The 22,938-nt window shown below is 36.1% G+C and overlaps 1 protein-coding gene across 4 annotated transcripts in view; it reads left to right on the top strand.

Moving 5' to 3' along the window:
* The window catches only part of ptk2ba (protein tyrosine kinase 2 beta, a), an 80,129-nt gene that overhangs the window by 29,910 nt on the left and 27,281 nt on the right, over positions 1-22,938 (top strand). For all 4 annotated transcript variants that reach the window (XR_015935484.1, XM_088626426.1, XM_088626425.1 and 1 more), the window contains exons 5-18: positions 1,484-1,563; positions 2,717-2,779; positions 3,663-3,717; positions 5,280-5,420; positions 5,716-5,790; positions 7,155-7,256; positions 8,129-8,246; positions 12,472-12,511; positions 13,909-13,955; positions 14,252-14,296; positions 14,538-14,635; positions 15,642-15,723; positions 16,222-16,322; positions 21,451-21,566. Coding sequence is in view for 3 of the 4 variants with exons in the window: in XM_088626426.1 (XP_088482552.1) it covers positions 1,484-1,563; positions 2,717-2,779; positions 3,663-3,717; positions 5,280-5,420; positions 5,716-5,790; positions 7,155-7,256; positions 8,129-8,246; positions 12,472-12,511; positions 13,909-13,955; positions 14,252-14,296; positions 14,538-14,635; positions 15,642-15,723; positions 16,222-16,322; positions 21,451-21,566 (1,163 nt within the window). In the remaining variant the exon portion in view is untranslated. The remainder of the gene's footprint in view (positions 1-1,483; positions 1,564-2,716; positions 2,780-3,662; positions 3,718-5,279; positions 5,421-5,715; positions 5,791-7,154; positions 7,257-8,128; positions 8,247-12,471; positions 12,512-13,908; positions 13,956-14,251; positions 14,297-14,537; positions 14,636-15,641; positions 15,724-16,221; positions 16,323-21,450; positions 21,567-22,938) is intronic.

The raw sequence follows: 22,938 nt of genomic DNA, 5'->3' as shown, positions 1-22,938 counted from the left end.
TTGGAGGTTTTTCAAAAGCTGGCCAGTTATGGTTGAAAGGGAATGGAGGCCATTCGACCTACTGTACCTAGCGCTTTGGTAATTAGTTGTTAATTGATCCAGTAATCTCATCCAGCTGTTTGTTGAAGAGAGTTCGGTTATTAGGTTGGCACTTCTTCGCTAGAGTAGTTCAAGTAGGGAGCTGCTTCAGTATGCGTAGGCTGCAAAGGTACAAGTAAAGGTTTATTCCATGCTGACACGAGAAGAAAGGAAATACAGCGTTTTTGGCTGTGGAGCCCTGACATGCGAAGAAGGCTCCACAGACGAAATGTTGTGTTTCCTTCTCTTTTCAGCATGGAATAAACCTTTACTTCTTCGCTAGGACCAAATCATGCTCTGCAGTGGAAGCCCTGTCACACCACCGCTGCTGAGTTTCCTGTCAATTCAATTCAATGCAAACACAAAGCCACAGTATTGAGAAATCAGCAATTTCTGTAAAACTGACCTTACAACTCCAGTATGGTGCACTGGGTTTAAATTTCAGAGCCTGAAATATTCTGGCAATTGATGCTGCAGTTTACCTCTTTGGTGCAACTTTAAACTAGAAAACACAACCAGCTGCTTGCATTATCTCTGTGACGTGTTACTGTTGCTCTAGTTACGTTGGAACTGACAGCACATATTATTTGCACACCTTGAGCACATGATACAATCATTTTTGAATGACAAGCAATCAGCAGTTGATATATCTTCGAATAGGAAAAAAATAGTATTTAAAGAGATGGTGATTCAGGGTTTTGCATTAAGTATTCAAACATGTCTGATGGGAGATGATGGGTTTTTTTTGGAAAATGTGTGAAAGCAAGTGTGAAAAAACAGTAACATATTTCTGGACATTTTGTAAAATAATGTGGGCTTATGTCACATTATGAAAAAAGGCAGTATCCATGTGTTTAGGTTCTGGACTTCTGACCAGAGAGGGGGATGGGTTATAGTTAGGGTTAGGTGAAACATACTGTAGCTGTTATACCATTAAATTACTTCACTCAAATTACTCCAGCAAGTGCACTACAATCTAAATGGCCCTTGAGTTTCTCAGCTGAAATGACAACTCCAGTGTTACAATATAGGAGAAAAGCAAGCTCTTTATCTTTGTAAAATGTTAGTTTTTTTGCTGATGAATTTATTTATACTTTTAATTTTTATGGCACAAAGTAGACACCATGATTTGTATGTTTCCGTTTTGGTTACATGACACACAAAGTTGGAACCGTTGAACCAGCTAGATAAACGCAGTACAGTATTTTACACGAGGAGAAAGGAAGTCATTCATTTATGCACTTACAGAAAAGCAGGTGAAGAGACTTCTTTAACTGGCCTTGTAAAGAACTTGGACTTTTGTCTCAAGTGTCAAGTGCAGTCCGGCGTGGATGTAACGTTTGTTAAGAGCCTTCGGGCTGGTTGTTGAAAATGCTGAGCTGTGGTTGCTGCTCTCCCTGTGCAGGTTCGCTGTGACTACATGCAGCGCTGTGCAAACAAAGTGAGTGATGGGATGGCTTTGCAGCTGGGGTGTCTGGAAATCAGGTAACAGTGAGTTTGCCTTTCAGGCCCTTTCTTTCAAAGGGTTCTTGTTACAGTATCAATATTGCAAAGGACAGTATGAAAAACATTCTGAAGGATTTCAAAGTAAAAAAAAAAGAGATTTTTTCTTGCTTCACAAATCTATTTACTTTGTTTTCTTGTAATCTTTTTCAGTTCTTCTTCTGTATGCTCTATTTTTGCTGAAATGCTTTTGAAAGGAAATATATTAACATGGTTATGCATGCAGTAGGTCTTGGGAATATAGTTTAATTGCTCCAGCAAAGAAAAGGATGTTTGGAAATTGTTTTTAGTTTTGGATTATTTCACAAAAATATTTATGATAATTTAACTTGAACCTAAAAGACCAGAGCTCTGCACATTTAGCTAAGGTAATACAGTAGATATAAAACACAGTCCTGCTGGACAGACTATTCATGAGCTGCTCGGACCTAACAAGTCCTTGAAATCATGGATTGCATATGCATGCAGTATGCCCTTTTTCCTACTGTTAGTGTTGTAATGCTTTTCATGTAATTAATTTGTCCATGGAAAGGCACGGAAAGACTGATCAACACGTTAGAATCCCCTGAAGTTTATTGTTTTAGCTCCCTTTATTCATGCCTTGCATTTCAAGTGCATTTGAGCAAAACCTTTGAGTTCAAAGTGCTCCAGCACATCTAATTATCTATAAATACTGTGATTGATATTACCATGTGCCGAGTATTAGCATTTGAGCTCCTAAACTCTGTAACTCTATCCTCTGTATATTCATAGTCACTCAATATCAGTGAAGTGTGTTGATGAAGTTTAAACCAGTGATAAAATTTGTCAGAAATCTTCCATCCATAAGTGTTTTGGCTAAAGGTAATTAACCTTGTACATCTTTGGATATGGCTTTTATTATGTAAGTAATAAATAAATATACCTTTGTGTGGTGGGTGTTTAATTTCTTTTCACCCCTTTTCAGCTGTGTATGTTATGCAATTCATTATATTCTTCTAGTGACTGTATCAGAAAAGCAATGATGTACAGTATGCAGGAGAGACATTGTATAAAGCAATATCAGGACGAATCAAGGTAAATATTCTCAGAGATTGAGAATTATCACGTTAGTGATTTAAATTGCTGTACTTTTGTCTCTTTTTTCCACCAACAGGAGATTTTATAAAGATATGAATGCTAAAGGTCTGGAAAAGAAATCCAATTTTGAACTGCTGGAGTAAGTGCAATGCAGTTATCTAGAGCTGTAGCACATATACTGTATGTGTTTGTGTGTGCTTATGTTCATGTGTGCTGGGGAATGGTGTATTGTTTGTGGTGGTAAATGGAATCTGTGGTTTGGGGGAGCTCTTCAAGTTTCCATAATAGCAACAGTGCACATAAACACATGAAAACCGTTCTCATCTGGTCTTTGTTATTGCAGGCCTAAAATCTAATTAAACCACAAGAACTGTTTTTTCTTAATGTCCATAACAAATTTGTTAAATTGACAGCTCACCCACTGTGAAAAATCAGCCCATTTTAGTCCTTCACTACTCTGAAAGAATGTGTGATATCTAGGTGAGCATCATCTAGTAGTCTGCATTACTGACTGTCTCCTAAGGTAAAGCACAAATTATTCGGTTTTTTATACAATATTCAAAGATATTTTATTCATTTTTTTTCTGAAATTTTCATTTGGGTAAGAATGCAACTGAAAATCATACCTTGATCTACATGTAAACATTAAATAATGTCCCATATAATTATGGAAACGTCCTGTACCATGTAAATAGGTTATGCAGAAACCTATTAATTATATCATGAGTAACAATCAATGTGGTGAAACTGGATGTGCATGAAACTATATACAATGTGTATACAAGATTAATAGAAAAATATAAATGAATACAGTAAATCAACAATATACTGGGAATAGGAAATGATGATGTACTTTAACCTCGTTTTTGCAACATCACCACATCCTTGTGACTGAAATATGCAGTTATACATCCCTTTAATACCATTTTAATACTGAACTCTGAATGCAGATCAATGTAATATTATGAGAAAAAGTACATTTTACAATCTCTTTGTCAAATCTTCATTTTTTCATTTTCTAGGAAGGATGTAGGTCTAGATCTCTTCTTTCCAAAAGAACTGATGGACAGTATGAAGGTAATGTGAAAGAAATATTTGGGAAGAAATATTTATGATTGAATTGTAACTCTAGCACAGCATAAAGAAAATGCAAGTATTAGTAAATGTAGAGTTTTTTTTTTTAAACATACGACTTCAGGCTGTGCTAGAGTTCTTACTCTGAACAAGCTGCTCAAACTACCTATAGTCCTTTCTTGAAAGAAACTTAAAACCTGGGTCCACGTTACCTTCTAGTCTGTATAAAATGACGTGATTATTTAATTACAAAATAAGAACAGTATTCCTTGGCTTGATCCTTTTCATGTTAATTGTAGGCTCCATTAGCAATTAAAAATGAGTTTGAAATCCCACTGGCAGAGGGAAAAGTACTGTAGTATTGCATACTTACTGCTGTCGGTGAAAATAGTAAGGCTACAGTTGAGAAATGGAAGCAGAAAGTGATAATAGAAAGTCAAATGTAAAAAAGAAATGTGATTTGGTAATCAAACCTACATTTCTAATTCTAGACAAACTTCAGCCAAAGACAGTACAGCTAGCTGTTTGTTTTTTTCATTATATTGGAACAAAATATGAGTGGGCTTTAAAATCTAATAGTTTTTGGGACAAAAATGCAAAAAAATACTTTATATCTCATGTCTCAAGATTAATAAAAACACAAAAAATATGAACGTTTAAAAGTATTACAAGGGGAATTTTTATAGAAGTGGTTTGAAATGCATTTTATATTTGGAATTGGTGCTGTTTGTGTTAGATTTTTTATAAATAAGAGGAAATGTCAATGTTAATTTTAAAAATTGCAATGAAGCTCTAACAAGTAGCACTTGGACTGATGTCAGCATGGCTTTATGTACTTAGAATTACACTAAATGATGTCATGTGCTTCTTACAAAATTATTAAAATATTGTTGCTTAATAAAATGTTTATTTTCTCTTATTCTCTTATTCTTTGCATTCTTTTGACTTATTGTGGTTTCAGAGAATTAACTTCTTTAACGAATTCAGTGTTTTATTTAGATACAGTATGCAGCACAGTAAATTTAATTAATCAACACCATGTAAAGTATGCTCCGTGTGTCCCTTCAGAGCTTCAAAGCAAATTTTTTAGTAGTAGATTCATAGACTTAATCAACCAAAAGATCATTGAGTGATGTCATGTTATTTTCTCATGAAAATATGTTATAAGGATTGGTGTTGAAACTAGCATTTGAAAGGAGAGAATTCTAGCATGATAATTATTTGTGCACTTGTAGTAAATAACTTCACCTGTATGTCTTGGAATTATTTGCTTTGAGTACTTGAAAGGGTCAGCAAAGTCATTAACGGCATGCCTGAAAACTACGAAAAAAAATCGTATCTACAGTATCCTTGAAGCAGTTCTAAGATGGGCATCATCTTAGGTGTTTTCTTAATTGCTTTGCTACTAAAAACAATTATTATTGCAATGTGTTACTTGTCAAAGAAAAGAAAAGACACAGAATTATAGAGAACCCTGTTCTGAAGGTTTAGGAAAAGTAAGAAGCCTATGCCTCTGTATAATGTAGTTATTTACTTTAACTCTGGGTGTTGTTTTGTTGTAACAGCCCAAACATCTGCGGAAGATGATCCAGCAGACATTCCAGCAGTATGCCACACTGAAGGAGGATGAGTGCATTGCAAAGTTCTTTGAAACCTTGAGCAGTGTCTCCAGCTTTGAGGAGGAGGTTTACCCCTGTGAGCTGGTGGTGAGTCTCTGTCTTATTTTCTTTTTTTTTTCCTTGTCAATCATTTTCTCCAGATCTAACTTGAACGCTGCCAAATGTTACTTCACCTTTTCAACAAAGAAGAAGAACCAAAGATTTTTTTTCAGTGTCTTCATCAGACTGCATTGGTTCTAGAGCCAACTTTCCTAGCATCTTTGATTGAATTGCAAAAGATCTGACACTGTTTCCGGACAGCTGTTGCTCTGAAGGTAAACTTTCTCTTGAAGTAAACCATGACAAGATAGTAAAAGTGCCATTTTGCTTTTCCCCTTCACAGCAAGGCTGGAGTATTGCAGTTGACCTGGTTATTGGACCAAAAGGAATTCGCCAGCGCTCAAATAAAGAGGCAGTGGTGAGCATTTCATTCAGCTTGAAAATCAGTTGCAGATGGATTTTGGGTTTGTTCCAGCTGTATACGACAGTGATGGCTAAAGGAACAGTGTCTGCACATAGGCCAGTAAAACGTGGAATGCCTTTGAACTGATAGTGCTGAGATATAAAACTTACAGTATGCACACCCTTAAGTGTTTAACACAATCAGTGTTGCTTTAGGCAAACTTTGGTGATTTAACTGTTATTAGCATGTTCCTCCCCTCTCCACTTTGTTGCCTAGGAGTTTTAAAACACAGATGTACAGTACATTGCCTTGCAAACATATTCAAACCCTGCCTGTGGTTGTATGAACATTTTTTAACTTTCATTCAATACCTGAATGCTCAAGCTGAAGTCTTCTATGGGTAAGATAAATTACAGTAAATGTCAACAAAATAAATATCAATATAAAAAAATATAAATAATATATAAGAAATATGTTGATTGAATAAGTATTCAGACCCACAAACTCAGTATTTGGTGGAAGAACCTTTGCCACCTTTTACAGTTACAAGTCTTTTTGGGTGCGTCTCTATCAACTTTGCACACCGGCTTCATGCAATATGTGCTCATTCTCCTGGTAGAGCTGCTCAGGCTTTCCCAAGTTGCTTTGTTTATGGACAGTTTGTACAGATTCAAAGTAAATTTCAGGCAGGAGTTTAACTGTGCCATTCAATAATTAATTTACTTATTCTAAGCCACTCCAATGTAGCTTTGTTCTTTTGCTTTGGATCATTGTCATGCTGAAAGGTCAATTCTTGTCCCAGTTTTATGCCTGAAGCAGGTGTTTCTCTAGGATTTTGCAGTACTTTACTCCATCTACAGTATGTTCCTATCAGTCCTGACTAGCTTCTCCGTACATTCTAAAGAGAAGCAGAACTACTGAATAACCCAATGTTGCCACCATAACACTTGACATTAGGCATGTTATTGACTGAGTGAGGCACAATGATTGGCTTGCGAGGGATGCAGGGCTTTGCACTTAAACCAGAAAGTTCCGTGTTTGTTTTGTCTGACCACAAAGTCTTTTGTGTCCCAAAATGTTGTTTGCAAACGTTTACAAGGCACTGTAAGTGTAATAAACCTATAGGATTGAAACATTGCTGTATATGAATTGTTATTATGTTTTAACAGGGACTTCAATGGTAATGCCAAACCATTAATGCTCCGTTTACATAAAAGTGTACAGTTTATTTTCTGCCAGCTTCATGTATAACTGATGGTGTGAAGCCATTCTTCTCCATACAGTATGTTCTGTATATACTGTAAGTGTCAAATGTTCAATGCACTGACCTTCTATGGCTTGGAATAATAATGAAAAACAATTATTCGTTTGTTTTCCAGGCCATCTGTTTAGCAGAGTTCAAACAGATTAGAAGCATTAAGTGTTCCTTACAGGACAATGACAGAGGGCAGTTACACCTGGAGATAACTGGAGCCAAGCAGGTAGTAAACCAGCTATTTCACAGACATTGATAATATTATTGAATACAAATTAAGACTATGCGCCTCTCAGACTTATACTTCCATATTGTCTTCAGAACTAAAGAATGTTTAGAAAAAAGAGTGGGTCATTTTGCTCTTATGGTTTGTTTTTTAGTAACTAATTGATTCAATTGATCCATCCAACCATTTCATGAAAGAAGCCACAGTAGCAGTTTCAACAACATGACTGGGTAACTTGTTCCACACTCCCGCAAGCCTGTGGCTGAAGAAGCGCTTCCTGTTCTTGGTTTTAAATGCCCTTTCCCTTAGTTTCCACTGAGGTTGTCCGGTTTGTGTTTCAGTATTGGTTTTTAAGAAGTCCATTGGATTCACTTTGTCAGTGTCTTTCAGGATTTGGAATACTTGAATCAGGTCCCCTGGTAGTCTTTTCTGTTGGAGACTAACAAGATTAATTTCTACCAGCCTGTCTGTTCCTTTAATCCCATGACTGTATCTGGTCACACTTCTTTGCAAAATTCCTTGATTTTAATTCCATACAATCAACCGGCATGCCATTTGCCTTTCTCATTGCTTCCCTACAGTGCCTAGAAGGTACTCTTTTGCAGCATTATGGAACACACTGCCCAGCCACATTGTTGAAGCCGATAACCTGTCTGTTTGAGAAACGCCTGGATGAGATCAGAATGATTAGCTACTAACTATGAAAGGAGCTAGATGGGCCACAAGGCTTGTTTTTGAACTGAACATTTCTCATGCTATGTGTGTTATAATTGTGCATTGCGGAAATTGTTTAACTGAGTTCTGTATATATATATACTGAGTTCACACTATGTGCTGGTCGCTTTACATGCGCTCAATGTGTGTTTTTTTAGCTTTTGTCCATCAATACCTCTAACCTAGCGATGGCAGAGAACATGGCCGACCTTATAGATGGTTACTGTCGGTTAGAGAATGGAGCTAACACGTCGGTGATTGTAAGGCCAAGAAAAGGTAAGACAGCCATTGACATTTTTCCTTCACTCTCCTGTTACTTACTTGACTTTCTGGGCCTTTGAATTTCAGACATATGACAGCCAACTTGGTCAATATAGCTTACATTTCTGCAGACAACTAAAAATCCCTGAGGTGGTAATAGATTACAAAATTTAAACAGTTTCAGATGCATGTTGATCCTGACATTCTTTCATCAGATGGCAATCTGAGAGTCCTTATTTTTGAAATACTCAAACATGTTAATAATGTTAATATTCATGCTAAAGGACTCTTCCTGTAATAGTGTAGAGTGCATTTGATCTATTCTTGAAATACTAATCAGCCTTTTCTAATGTACTAGGTAAAGCTACAAAATAATATGAATATAAGGATAAAATGTATGTGGAATTTACATAAATGGAAAAATCCCATGTTACTATAAAACCAATGGTTATAACATCAAGAAAATATTTGTAGTTTGTGCTTGTATACTGGAAAGCATTCTGTTTTCGCACCCTGTTCCTAATACAAAGAACCCAAAATTAGACTTTAATTACATGCCTGTCAAGCGGTTCTTGTTACTGTAAGTTTATAAGACTCCTAACTGACAATTAAGGGATCATGCTCTCACACCAGTCTGTGCAGCCTTAGCAATTTGAGAGATATTGTGAAATTTGTCTCCATTTTGTTGTATAGTGTCTGTGATTTAAAAGCCCTCACCCTTTGTTTCTGAAAATGAAGTTAATCCTATTGTCATAATTGTTTAATACTACAAGAGGTTTATTCATTAGAAGGGTCTAGGGTAACCAAATGCATAAATTCTAACTGATCCTGTTTAAAAATCTTCACACAGTATGTCTACTGGTTAAAGTTATAGCTGACTTTTTTGTAAAGTGAAGGCTGTTCTTGGAGGTAAGAGAAACAGCAAAAGGATGCATTTTACTCTATGCTTTTTATTGATTATTTGGCTATGTAAGAGTCTCAAGTAAGCTAGCAGTTCACAGTGATATCAGCAGAAATTTACATGGCTGTTACACGTGCCCCAAACCATTCAGTGCTTACACACAAAATTAATATTGAAATAACATAAACAGTAGCTGTTTTTCTTGTTCTGTGTTTTATAACTGTGCATCGTTGAAATGGTTCTATAACCTGTTATAGAAAATGTTATAGTACAAATGTTCCAAATGGTCCGATTATACCAAGATTAGTGCACAGATTCTTAAACCATAATTTCCATAAATTACGTTGATTTACACGATATCGTCTGCTGGTGCCCTCTAGTGGAGCAACAGTCATTAAAATCTACAGGCACAATCGTTTTTAGTTTTTGCTATAGTGCTATTTCTACCACTTTGAATCATATTACTATAAATTTATTAGGCTCTTGATTACTATTATTTTTGCAATTTTAAGAATTGTGAAATATCTGTTTCCAAAATTGCATGCAGAAAGTATATTGTTATATCACTATATCCTGTATCTAGTAATTAACTTGTTTGTACATCAATAATAATAATTTCTTACACTTATCTAGCACTTTTCTGGACACTTCACTCAATGCACTTTACCGGTAATGGGGACTCCCCTCCACCACCACCATGTGTAGCCCCACCTGGATGATGCAACAGCACCCATAGTGCACCAGCACCAGCTCACCACACATCAGCTATCAGTGGGGGGGAGAACAGAGTGATGAAGCCAGTTCATAGATGGGGATTATTAAAAATTTGGCCAGGATGCCAGGGGTAACACCCCTTTTGTTTCAAGAAACACCCTGGGATTTTTAATAACCACAGAGTCAGGACCTCGGTTTTCCGTCTTGTCTGAAGGACGGCGCCTTTTTACAGTATAATCTCCCTGTCACCATACTGGGGCATTAGGACCCATACAGACCTCAGGGTGAGCGCCTCCTACTGGCCCCTCTAACACGACTTCCAGCAGCAACCTTAGTTTTTCCAGGAGGTCTCCCATCCAGGTACTCACAACTGCTTAGCTTCAGTGGGTTGCCAGTGGTGAGTTGCTGGGTGATATGGCTGCTGGCAAATTTGCAAGTTAAAGTTACATTTACAGGCTCACATTTAATTCTCTAAAGTTGAATTGATGCCAGATTTTCATGGAGAACAAAACAGGAGTTATGTAACACTGCCCACTAACAAGTAATTTCTAATAAAAGAAAGAATGATTCGTTTAGAAATATGTTTAACTGGTGTAAATTACATTTGGAGAAATCAAAGGTAAACTCCATATTGAATAGTAGAAGAAAAATCAAAATGTTGCGTTTTGTCTTTCTGCTTTTCAGCTTGGAATTAACTTATTTTTCTTTTTGAAGCCTTCAGGTTGAGGCAGCTACATTCAAACGTCTTTAAATTGCATTTTGGATTAAAATACTTTAAAATACTTGATCAGTTGATTAACATCTTGAAGGCTTAAGTTTGACTTGTCCTGTAGTTGAACTTAAAATTTAAAGTTTTGTCAGGAGACTGGTATTATAAGACAAAGAGCACATACATTGTGAGATTGATTATCAATTGGCAATTACCAACTGAAAAGTAAAAAAGATTAAGTCTAAATATATAATGCAAGGATCAGAAATAATGTCACAATAACTTGTACAATTCTACATTGTTGAGTGCTCACAAATTTGTTACAAAGAAAATTCTGAGATGCCTTTTTTGTCAAATCTATAATTTATTTGCTTTAATATTCCACTACATGTACCCCATCTCCACAAAAATGTTGGTTGGGGCTGAAAAACAAAACATATTCCTGCATCAACCCCTGGACCATGATGGTTACCAGTTATATACCACTTATTCCTGATGAGGGTCACACCACCCCAGAGCTCATGCAAGAAGAACACAGCACAAGAGTACAACATAGATAGGATGGCAGTCAATCACAGGGAGAAACACTTTATACACTATAAAGGTGAATATGGGGGGGAGCTATGTCATTGAGAAAAGATTCCTAATAGAGTGTGCCCCATTAATTTATGAATCACCTACTGTAGGTCTTTTTCACAAGCAGCTTCTTCAAGTTTAGTGTTTTCCATTAAACATTGAATTGTAGTTTAATGAAGTGATGCCACTCACGAATCCCACTCCTGCCACTCGATATTTCCTGCATTATTTTATAAGCATTTATCCAGTCTTTAGTCTAGATGTTTTAGGTTTCTCTGGAGTTTTCACTTTGACCATAATTTAGCTGTACCTCCCTTGCAGAGTTTGTTTGGATTCTCCCCCTTCCATTTTAATTTTCTTTGTAGATGCTTAGCCTAGACTGACTGGTCATTTAATTGTAATCCATCACTTTCCAGTGGTCAAGGCAGCTGATGTCTTCCTAAGCACACCGTGTCCTCAATTATTATTTTTCTCCTCTATCTTAGCTTTTTTTATTCTTGAGAAATTCAATAATTTTTCTTAGTTCTTAACTAATGACCAACATAGTGTTTTTTGGAGTCTCATTTAACAGAAGAATTGTAGTATGTTTTTACGCTGTTGTGGAGTGCGACACAGGAAGAAAGTTTACAAATAATACTACAGTACTGTTTCAGAGCAAATGAGCTTTTTGTCTGACTCAGAAGAATGCTAGCGTACATTGGTTTCACTGCAGTCTGAAACCACAGCAGGCTCCTAGAGAACAAGATTTAGTTTCAGCCTTATATATTTAGCATGGGTTGCAGATGTAAAAAACCAACTATCTGAAAAGCCACTAAGATGTTTCATCCTTTTCAGGATGCTGCAAGTCAGGTGATTTAACATCTTTAGTAAGCTACAGTAACTTGGATAGTGTGCTTAGAATCGATCTTTGAAAGACACCTGTAATAGCAATGACTTTTTTACCCTCTTTCTCAAATATATCAACATAGCAGAATTACAAAATACAACAGCAAAATCCTTTCCCTCTTCTCCTTTTCAAGAATCAAGCAATTCATCGTGCTACTACGCTGTGCCTTCATACTAATACTGTTAATTTTCATGTATGTTCTCTTCATTTTTTATGGAACAGTAGTCAATTATTTTCCGTTGTTAAACCTTGCAAACATCTGTCTTTAGCTGTATATTTACCAGGTTAGATGCATTTAGCACAGATTAATGCCTTTTGATCTTTACTATGTAATGCCAAAAAAATGTAAATACAGAGGATCTGCGTTAGTTTGAAAAGAACATGTACAACATATTATCTATATTCAAGACAGATAGGACTTCTTTATCATATTCTTTATTTTGTTTTTTTGCAGACAAGGATTTCCGAAATTCTCTTCCAGCTGTTCCTACAGCGTAAGTTTAATTTTTTACCACTTTTTTAGAATGATGACTGATACAAATATATCATATAAGTGCCATATATATCAGTCATGTGAGGATAAAGGTGTAGCTGGAGCAGTAGGAGAAAAAAGTGCAATCTTTAACCTTGTTGCACCCTTGATATGCCAATAAGCCTACATTCATCAATATTAGTTGTTTTGATAGTGCCCCAACACCTATCCATAATATAAAATCATGTACAGTTAAAATTAATTTAAACGTAGGCTTACAAAAGATAATTTTAGTGGAATAAAGCATTTTCATATTAATACCATAAACCCTTTGACCATGTTGAAAATGTACTGTACTGTATACAGTATGGATAACAGCTAAACTGGATAAGGTAAACTTTGATGTATGTTTGAAGTGTAATGTAAAAAGAAAATTGTTGAAGGTATGATGATGAAATTCTAATATGGGGACCCTTATAAAGGTCATTAAAACCATGTGGTAAATGGGCGTGACTTACATTTGGATTTATTGTACAGGACTCTTGCAGACACGCTGGTAGATGACCAATTCAGCTTTGTTTTGATTTCTTTCTGGCATGACAATTTGTGTACATAAGAGAAGGAGCCATTGGGAAGCACACACTTCCCATTATTATTCCATATACCACCTACAGTAGATTGCTGCTGTTCAGCTGTGGTCTTGTACTACACTGTATTTATTTCCAGGGATGAATATTTCAAGGGCACTGATAATGTTTCAAAAATTTTTGTTCCTGTGCTCTCTAGATAGAAGGAAAGTTCATTTATAACTATTACTTGAGATCCCTGAAAGGCATATCTGTCATGACCAGCTGCAGGTTGAAATCTGAACCTTATTGTTTTGAAGATTTAATTTATAAATGCATGGGACACACCCCTCTTTTAAGGGATCTCTTCCCATTGGTAAAGCTGGTATTTTAACCCATCTGTCCTTCCATTTGGGGCTGAAAAATTGTCTGCCAATGCAGTCATCCTTTTTGTCGGGAAATAGAAGGATCTGAGAATCCTGCTGAGATAACCAGAGGAGATATAGAAAGATAATACAAGACTGAATTTGTGTTGTCTCGATGATTGTGACGTCACATTCAAATTCAGAGTAGTAGCTAGCAGTCCTCAAGGCCGGGCTCTGTACAGCAGACTTTGAGCTTTACTTTAGCTTGTGAAGAAGAGGAACCTCAGAAATGGCTTGCGTTTGTGCTCTTTCTTCTTGCATATGGTGAAATCTCGCTTGAGCCGTTATGAGAAAGATAGTGCTCTTCCTTGAGATACCACATGGTAATAGTTTGAAAATTAAAAATGAATGCAGATTGACCCAGTATTATTGGGGATTTCTGGGTGGTATATTTGGTGTAGCTGGTAATGTTGCCTTTCTGTTACCAGTGATCACAAGAACATGGGATCCAACACTACTGTGAGGGAGAGCGTAGGTATGTGTCAGACAGCTTCTATTAAAAAATGTTCAAAAGAAGACCTTTTTGCTGAAAATGTTTTTTCTTCCAGAATTATTTAAGATTCCTCTATTCTTTAAAATGGTAAGCCAGGCAGTTCAGAATAAAGTTGACTGTTCTATTATAATTTGCCATTTGCTCAGTATAGGGATTTGAATGTTTAAATTGATGAATTTCTTTGATGTTTGCAGTAAGGTTCAGCATATACTATACTGTATGTGGAAAACAACTAGAAATAAGGCCAAACCAATTACAATTTATTTTCCATGTGGCAGGGTCTGACATCTATGCGGAGATACCAGATGAACGGCCAAAGTCCGGTAAGAAATAAAAAAGTTAAATATTCTTTACAACCCTTTTAATATGTTAGAATATATGTATGAAATCACAGTAATATAATGAAAGAAGCAAATATCCAATGAAGCTGCTTCATCTCCATTACTGAAGAGTCGGTGTTAGATTTCCTATTTCTAAGTGTAAAAAAATTCTGAGACTTCAAAAAGTAGAGAATAAAAACACTTTAGGAGAAATAAAAAAATAAATGTTATTCTTCTCTTCTAGTTATAAAATTTGGAATCTCCCGAGATGATATTGTCCTGGGGAGGATTCTGGGGGAAGGCTTTTTTGGGGAGGTGCATGAAGGAGTTTATAAGGACAAGGCAAGTTACACACTTTCGTTTTAAATGGTATTACGATTGAATTCTTATTATGTAATACGATATTTGTATCTGTAATGGGCAAAACATACGATGACAGAGAGAAAGCTTCTGAAGCTGTCCTAGACCTTTAGTGCTCTGTATGTTGAATTTGAAAAAATAAAGGAAAAAAAAACACTAAAGGTTAATCCTTATGAATGAGCAATAACAACAGAAATCTACATCCACATTAAAAAAAAAATGAAGTCCACAGCTGTCATGACGCAAGCTGCTTCATCTGTAGCTTGTCATTCCGCTTTTCTTCCTGCAGTCGACAGGATTTCAGCTGTTATACAGGACTTGTGGCTCAGCCAGAGAGCACCGGTGAGCAGCTAATCTCCAGCTCAGCTTCCACACTACTGGAGAGTCGGTGTTAGTGTATTTACAGGGAGAGACACGGCTACTGGTAGACAGGAGCTGCGAGCAGCTGTGACTCTCCCAGTCCATCAGAAGCTGAAGTTCTGTCTCTCCTTTTCTTTCTTTAAGGAGCTTGATAGATTTCTAATCATTTATTGACTCCATCTGTATAAAATAAGAATGATTGCGTCATTTTTTAAAACAAGCATATCAGTAAATGCAGATATACTCTGTGGTCTTTAGATAGGGTGGTTAGGGGGCATGGTGGTTGGTGTTGCTTACTTTCGAGTTCTGGGTTCAGTTCTAGCCTTGAGTGCCTTCCTGGTGGAGTTGTTCTTCCTGTCTCTCCATAGGTTCTCACTGGGATGGTTTCGTCCTACAGTTAAAAGACGTGCTATATAGGCTAACTGGTGCCTTCAAATTGTCCCCCTTATGTGTGTCTGTCATCCTTTCCAGAGTGTGTCCTACCTTGTGCTCATTGCCTGTCAAGTTAGGCTCCATTACTGCAACCCTGTTATTGAAATTGGGTGGATGGACTAATGGTCCTTTGTGTTAATTTTATTTAGCAGGGCATATTTTTACATGAGTCAGCCTCTTTTTTTATTTTTTTCAGAAGGGAGAGAGGATAAGTGTTGCTGTGAAAACCTGCAAGGACTGTTCTCCTGATGTGAAGGAGAAATTCATGAGTGAAGCTGGTAAGTAGGCCAGGGTCTTAACTTGCCTGTCACAAAATACGCAAAGTTTATTAATCTTGGTTTACCTGATTCGAACTGATGTTTTATAGTATTTTTCAGGTTTTCAATTTTAACGTTTCCTCACTTTGATCATGTTAGAATGTCAAAGTGGGTTTCAGATCTTCACTTCTTGAGTCCACAACTTCAAGATCTGAATCGAGATTTTTAAATTTAAAATCTTTGAATTCAATATTTTGAGTCAAATGTTTCCATTTCATCAGTGTGTGACATTCATTAGTCAAAAAGGGAATCATTTACAGGGTTCTTCTGTTCTTTAGCAAAGTATGATCATTAGCAAAATATGATCAATTCAAATTATTATTTTTTTCACTTGTTGTGTAGTTTATACCCATTGCAACTCAGTTTTTATTTTGTGAGAGTGTGTTTAATATTTCCATGCATTCAGCTGTTTGTTACAGTATTTGGAATCCATGAATTTCTGTATGATTGCTGTTTCAGTGATCATGAAAAAACTTGACCATCCACACATTGTGAGGCTGATCGGAATCATTGAGGAGGATCCTGTGTGGATCGTCATGGAACTCTACCAGTATGGAGAGGTTGGTGCTTATTCTGGTGTAGCATCATGTAATACTTATGTGATTTTTTTTGGTGTTTTTTGGGTGCCGTGTGGCTCAGGACCTTGGAGTTATAGATGGTGCAGCAAACTGCAAATTTAACAGTAGCCATCAGACTTACATCAATTAGACTGTTGTTGGTCAATTGCAAAGTGGGAGAGTATAATAGGACCCACAGAATGACATGATTTTTTAAGCAAAATATTTATCACTGTGTCGTAAACCAGTCTTATTGAGTAGTAAATTTGATGTTTGCTTAAGATTTCCTGGGGTGTTCAGATGTTTGAGTCTGGGGTTGTGTAATCTGCAGTTTTGTGCCAGAACATTTTTTGAGGATTTGTTTTATGATGATGAACAATGAATCCTGTTAAAGAAAGTTTGGATGTAAGGCAATTGTTTAGCACTGTTTGCTGCATTACTGTTTGAAATATGAATTTCTGTTTAATGTGTGATCATAATCAACTTAAATTCTATTTATTAGAATAGAATAAATGCTACTACTTGAATGAAATAAATAATACATAATAGATCAATATTAGAATAGAGTAAATAGTACTAACTGAAGTACAGATAAGACATAGACAATATTAAATAAAAATATACAGATACCTTTTATATCTGCTTGTCTGCAGATAAGACATTATTCTAGTTTCTATCAAATTTGTAACACTGGCTTTGTGCAAGTTTTGCACATTCTTCTAGTGCAAGGGCTCTCAAATTGCTTGGGGGTTGCTTATAGACAGCAGTTTTCAAGTCCTTCCACAGATTCTCAATGGGATTCATGCCTGATCATTCTCTTGCTGAAACGCAATTTTTTCTCACATTTATGTCTTTAGCAGACTGACATACAATTTTCTGTGTAAACCATTTTTTGTAGAAACCTAAAGTTCTTATATAGTGCTGAATGAATTATCATATGGTAACTGAGATGTATACGTATCATCAAAACGAATGTAGAATATTTCATGTTTTGTGACAGGTTTTCTTCTAACAGAGCTTGAATTTCACAATTGTTAGCGCCTCAGATGGCAATTGCAATCTTGACTGTCATCTGTTACATAACTCAGAAAGATTAAATGCTATTTTTGTCTAAGAGTGGTTTTGTATGGACTTTTTGCTTCATTTGTTTGATGTGTTTTTTTTTAATCACTGTGTTATCTACTGTACGTTTCTGTACTGTAGGAAATTTGCTTCTTTGATAATGATCATAATAATAAATAATAATAATATTTCATTCTAGGGTTGTGGTAGCAATGTGGTAACAGCATCCTGTCTCAATAAAGTAATCACTGTATTTAGTGATTTTTTTGCCACCAGTACAGTATACATACAATATGACTAAGATGCAAGAAAGCACTAATGAGTTAATAAACATTTAATAATGTATAAATATTTCTGACAAACACACAGCTGTGGTAATTTACCAGGTGGCACAATAAATCAGACCTTCAGTGGCGAGTGACATTTTACAGAGTATTGCAGTGCGGTCCTGCATCATATTTTAAAAAAAAAATGCCATGATGCACTGTTACTTTATGTTGGCCGGGACTCTGTGGTATACAACGGTATACCGAATGACACCTTGTGCATTCTAGACGGCTGCATCTGTATGTATGTGAGTTGAGAACTGATTAACAGTCAGTTAACTTAATAGGCATAAACTCTATCTGGGCAGATGAGCGAGGGTGTGTGCAGGGGATCTGTTTTGGGCCTGTTTCTCTACCTGATTTATATGAACAATTTAGATTCTGGTTTATTTAAAGATTAAGACATTATGACAAAGAAATGCACTTAATTCGGTAATGATACAAAGGTGGAGATGGAGAGGCAAACACAGAAATATCAGCAAGGGAGTTACAAAGAGACGGGACAATTGGGCAGAATCATGGATTGAGCTGACACTTGGCAGATTAAATTCAATATTGATAAGTGCAAGGCGATCTACTCGTAACAGGAGCACATACCTTACTACGTACTGTACATCACGTAGTTGCTTCTGAGCTGTAGGACGCTACACATGAAAGCTATCAGGGTGTTTATGTTGATTGTTTTATTTACTTATCAAGACAACGTGGGTAAGCAATCATAAAAAGCACACAGAATGTTGGGGTATATACTGTAACAAAAATGTGGATTTTAAATCCAGGGAACTAAATTTCTTTAATGCACTAGCAAGACCTGATTTGGAATACTATATTCAGTTTTGGTCAACTACAGAAAAAAATGTATTGCCTTAGAAAGAGTCCAAAAAAGAGTAACACAAATGTGTTCATGGTCTCAGAGGAATGTCGTACAGACTGGTTGAGGGAGATAAATTTCCTCAGACTTAAAAAGAGGAGAATAAGAGGAGATTTGATCTATAGTAAGCTTATAAAATCCTAAGATTGTATACTGTATGTAGTATACCTGTATGTTCAACTTATAGTTTCAAAATCAGGAGTGAAACAAGAGCATGGTGTCACCATTGGAAACCTAAAGGAGATTTGTTTAGGAAAAAGAGTCGAGTAGGAAAGATTTCTTTACTCAAAGAGAAATAGGTATTCGGAAAAGGCTTCCCAGTCAAATTGAGGCCCAATCTTTAATGATCCATTAATGATCCCTTGGCATTTTTAATTATAACTTTTAATGGCCCACAGAGTCGGAACCTCTAATTAGTACCTCATCTAAAGAATGCACATCCTACAGCGCAGCATCTCTCGTCACCTTTGCAGGGCATTGGATTAGACATTTAGATCCAGAGGAAAGAGTGCCATCTGCTGTTCTACCAACACTACTACTACCAAACTCTTTTAGACTTATCTAAGTGCCTAAATACTAAAACATTATGTCCTCAGCACCATTCCAAATAGTTATAGTGTGCTTTCGCTGTAGATAACACTAGGTGAAGACAATTTCAGTTTTAATTGTTATAAACCTGTTATGGTTTATAATATTGACTATGACTTGTGGTTACATGCAGATGTTTTACAAACCCTATTTTTGGTTTCTATAACTAACATTGTGGACAGATAAACCTAATTTTCCTTTGAAATGTATTGACTTTTGTGTCAAATTTAATGTGACTATAATGAAAACAATGTTTTCCCCATGTTGTCACAATGGTAATATACTGTAATAAGTATATTTCATATAATTATTATATGTATCACCTGAAAATAAAACATCTGAACCCTGACATTTGTACAATACTATATAGATGCACTTCATCTGAAATTCATCATAAAATGTCCATCTGCATACTGTACTATTCGTGGCATTTGTGGTTCTTTTTATATGTGGTATAGCATAATAGGGTAAACATGCACGCACTATATAGTGGTCAGTGTATTTCATGAGCTAAGACAAGCTCTGGACTGAAAGCAGCAGTCCATTCTTCATGATGCCTTTAGGTGAAGATTTAACATAAACCCTGTTGTTGTCAAGAGCATGTTAATGCTACACAAAATATATTAGAGACTGTTGTATGTTGTTTATTTAAAAACTCTTTTGTCACACAGATCCCAATTTTGCTTTTCTACCTGTTACTGTAATGGCTTCAAAATTTACAGCCAGCCAGTTTGGAGAATTACTCTCTGGATATGCTTTGCAAGAAAACTGTTTAGCATTTATATTAGGTTTTGAAATCCTCATATTCTGACATTGACGTTTGCTCCTTCAGTTGTTCTGAGCAGTATATTTCAATAATGCCTAGATGTGCAATGGTGTGCAATCACCGTGGATGCCTGAAGCTGGATTTAATATAACGTGTTCCGGATCGGTTCTGTTGTACTGTAGACAGGGTTGGGTATGTAGATGGTATCTAAGACTTGTACATCAGAATGTAAACTCTGGAAAATGAAAAGTGTAAGCAAATATAATCAAAAACCTGAATATGTATGACAGTGTTGAAAAGAACATAGAAAGGTTACAAGTGAGAGGAGACCATCATTTGGCCCATCTAGCTCATGTAGGTTCTAGTAACTTATTGATCCTAAGGTTTCATTCAGCCATTTCGAGGAGTATTCCAGGGTATCAACTTCAAAAACACGGCTTGTTTCCTGCTCACACACCCATTTATGTAAAGGAATGCCTCCTGCTCTTGCTTTTAAATGCACTTCCACAAGATTTGAACTTGTTTCCTCTGGTTCGTGTTTCACTATTTATTCTTAAGTCCTCTTGGGTTGATATTGTCAACGTCATGCCTGCGTAGCTTGTCCCATGTGGGAAAACTCAACACAATTACACAATCCACTTTGTTTAAAAGTGCCTCCTGTTCAGTTTAAATGCACTTCCTCTTAGTTTACATTTATGACCTCCAGATTATGTTCCAGTGATTCTAAAAACGTCAAATTGAAAATGTCAATGTCTTTGTACAATTTTAACATTACTTTTAGTGTCATTATTTCATTAGAAAATGAAAGTGATTTAGCAGAATAAATACTAAAGTATCATAAGCAGATTTTACAGCCTCAGTTGATGCCATCTTCTATTTAGATTTTGTATTTCTGTTACCTGTACTGTAAGAAAAACTTATGTGATCTGTCTAATCTTGAAGTTTGTGAATACTGAATATGAAAGTGTTTCTTCAGTCTTTCTTAATTCACCTATTTTGTTATCATCTGCAAACAAAAAAAAGTTTATTATTTATGCCAGAACAGTAGATCATTGATAAAGAGGAAGAACAGCAGTGGTCCTAATACAGGTCCCTGTGGCTCCCCATTAATTAAGTCAAGTCTGTTTACACCCTTTTTCTGTTCTCCGCTTTCTCTTAATTAACGCACACACAGTACATGCATTACTTTGAAAGTCTGCTATATTAAATAGATATCAAAAGCCATGAACTGTTTATGGTTTATTCGTTACTTCAGGTTAAAACCTCTTTGAAGTCTGAAATATTATATTTGAGGTATTAACCAATACATTTTGGCAAAATGTCTCATTGACTATGACATGGAGTAAGTATGAGGAAGAATAGATCACTGTGTATGGAGAAGCTCAGCTGCCTGAAGCATTGAGAAACTGAGCGTTATGTTAGTTGCTTATAAAGCCTACTACTTCACCAATGTATACCATAATTAAGATAATGCAGTACATGAAATGCCTACTTTGATTCTCTCTTTCTGTCTCTCAGCTTGGAAACTACCTTACAGACAACAAACACAACCTGACAACCGCCACATTGATCCTCTACTCTTTACAAATCTGCAAAGCTCTGGCTTACCTGGAGGGAGTTAACATGGTGCACAGGTAGATGATGTGTAAAGACCACATACTGTATGCTTTCATATAACCTAATTTTTTTTCTTCTTTGAACTTAACGTCTTGCAATAGGAAACACAATGGAAATGCGTGAATAATGTTTATAATTACTGTCTTTTTAAGTAAGTTAAATAATCTTAGAAATTTTTAAGGTTATGTGTCATTTCTAGAAGTGATTCTTGTAATGTGGTGTTGACTGGGGTATCTAACAAACATCTGTGCAGTACGTCCAGAATCCTGTTCTTAACCTATAAGTAATGTAATAAAGACAAACATTAAAAAATGAAAAGGGAGAAGATTAATTAAACATTTTTAATGTATTTAAGTGTGGTCCAATTCCTGAAATTTCTTTAACAAAAACTGTACAGTACATACTGTACATTAACCATTATTTAAATATATATTGTATAAATTGCAAATTGTAAAGGGTTATAGCTTCAAAGATGGTATGTAGACTCACTTTATTAGAGGACAAGGGGGTAATAATCTGCAGTATTTTCAATGTTAAAATGCAGGTAATCTGCTACGTATGTACAGTAATTGTACTGTAAGTGGATCTTGATGAGTAGGAGTCAGACCAGCTGTGAGGAAGAAGATGGAGAGAACATTTCTAATTTGATCACAGAAAGGAGAAACAGGTTTTACTCTCAGGAAACGGCTGTAGAGGATACTGGATCTTGTTTTATTTTTGAAATCCTCACTTCCTCAATCCTTTCTTAAAGGTGATGAAGGCTGGACATTCGGTTTGACAAATGCTCTCCTGTACATTAACGTGAATAGAAGAGCATGTTCCAGAATAAACATTAATATAATCACATTCCGTTTCTTACACACGTGAAGGTAACATTTCATTACATGTCCATTAAACTAGTTTTGTTAAACTTTAGGGAACGTCTACCACAAGGAGACCCAGACAATTAGTTTCTGCATCACTATTCCCTCCTCAGAATATTAGGCATTCATAAGTCTCTGTGCTCATGGCAATAGGCATTTAATCTGGACACAAAGTCGGATCTGTTTGGATCTATTTATAGAAGAACACAGGAACATAAAAATATTACAAATGAGAGGGGACCATAGGGCCATCTGATAGAAGTTAACTGATCCAAGTATCTCATCCAGCTGTTTCTTGATCAAAGTCAGGGTATCAGCTTCAACAACTGATTGGGTAGATTGATCCATCCCACAAAACTTTGGGGTAAGGGAATGCCTTGCTGGTCTTGGTTTTAAATTTGGCAGTGTCTTTTGAGTACTTGTGTCAGGTCCCCTCATAGTCTTCCCTGTTCGAGACAATGGTTGACTTCCTTCAGCCTGCCAGTCCAGGGCATTCCCTCAAGCCCTGGAATATATTTGGTTGCTG

Source organism: Lepisosteus platostomus, chromosome 3 (assembly GCF_059453375.1).
Source record: "Lepisosteus platostomus isolate fLepPlt1 chromosome 3, fLepPlt1.hap1, whole genome shotgun sequence".
Lineage (NCBI taxonomy): Eukaryota > Metazoa > Chordata > Actinopteri > Semionotiformes > Lepisosteidae > Lepisosteus > Lepisosteus platostomus.
This window is presented reverse-complemented; position numbering and strand designations above follow the sequence as displayed.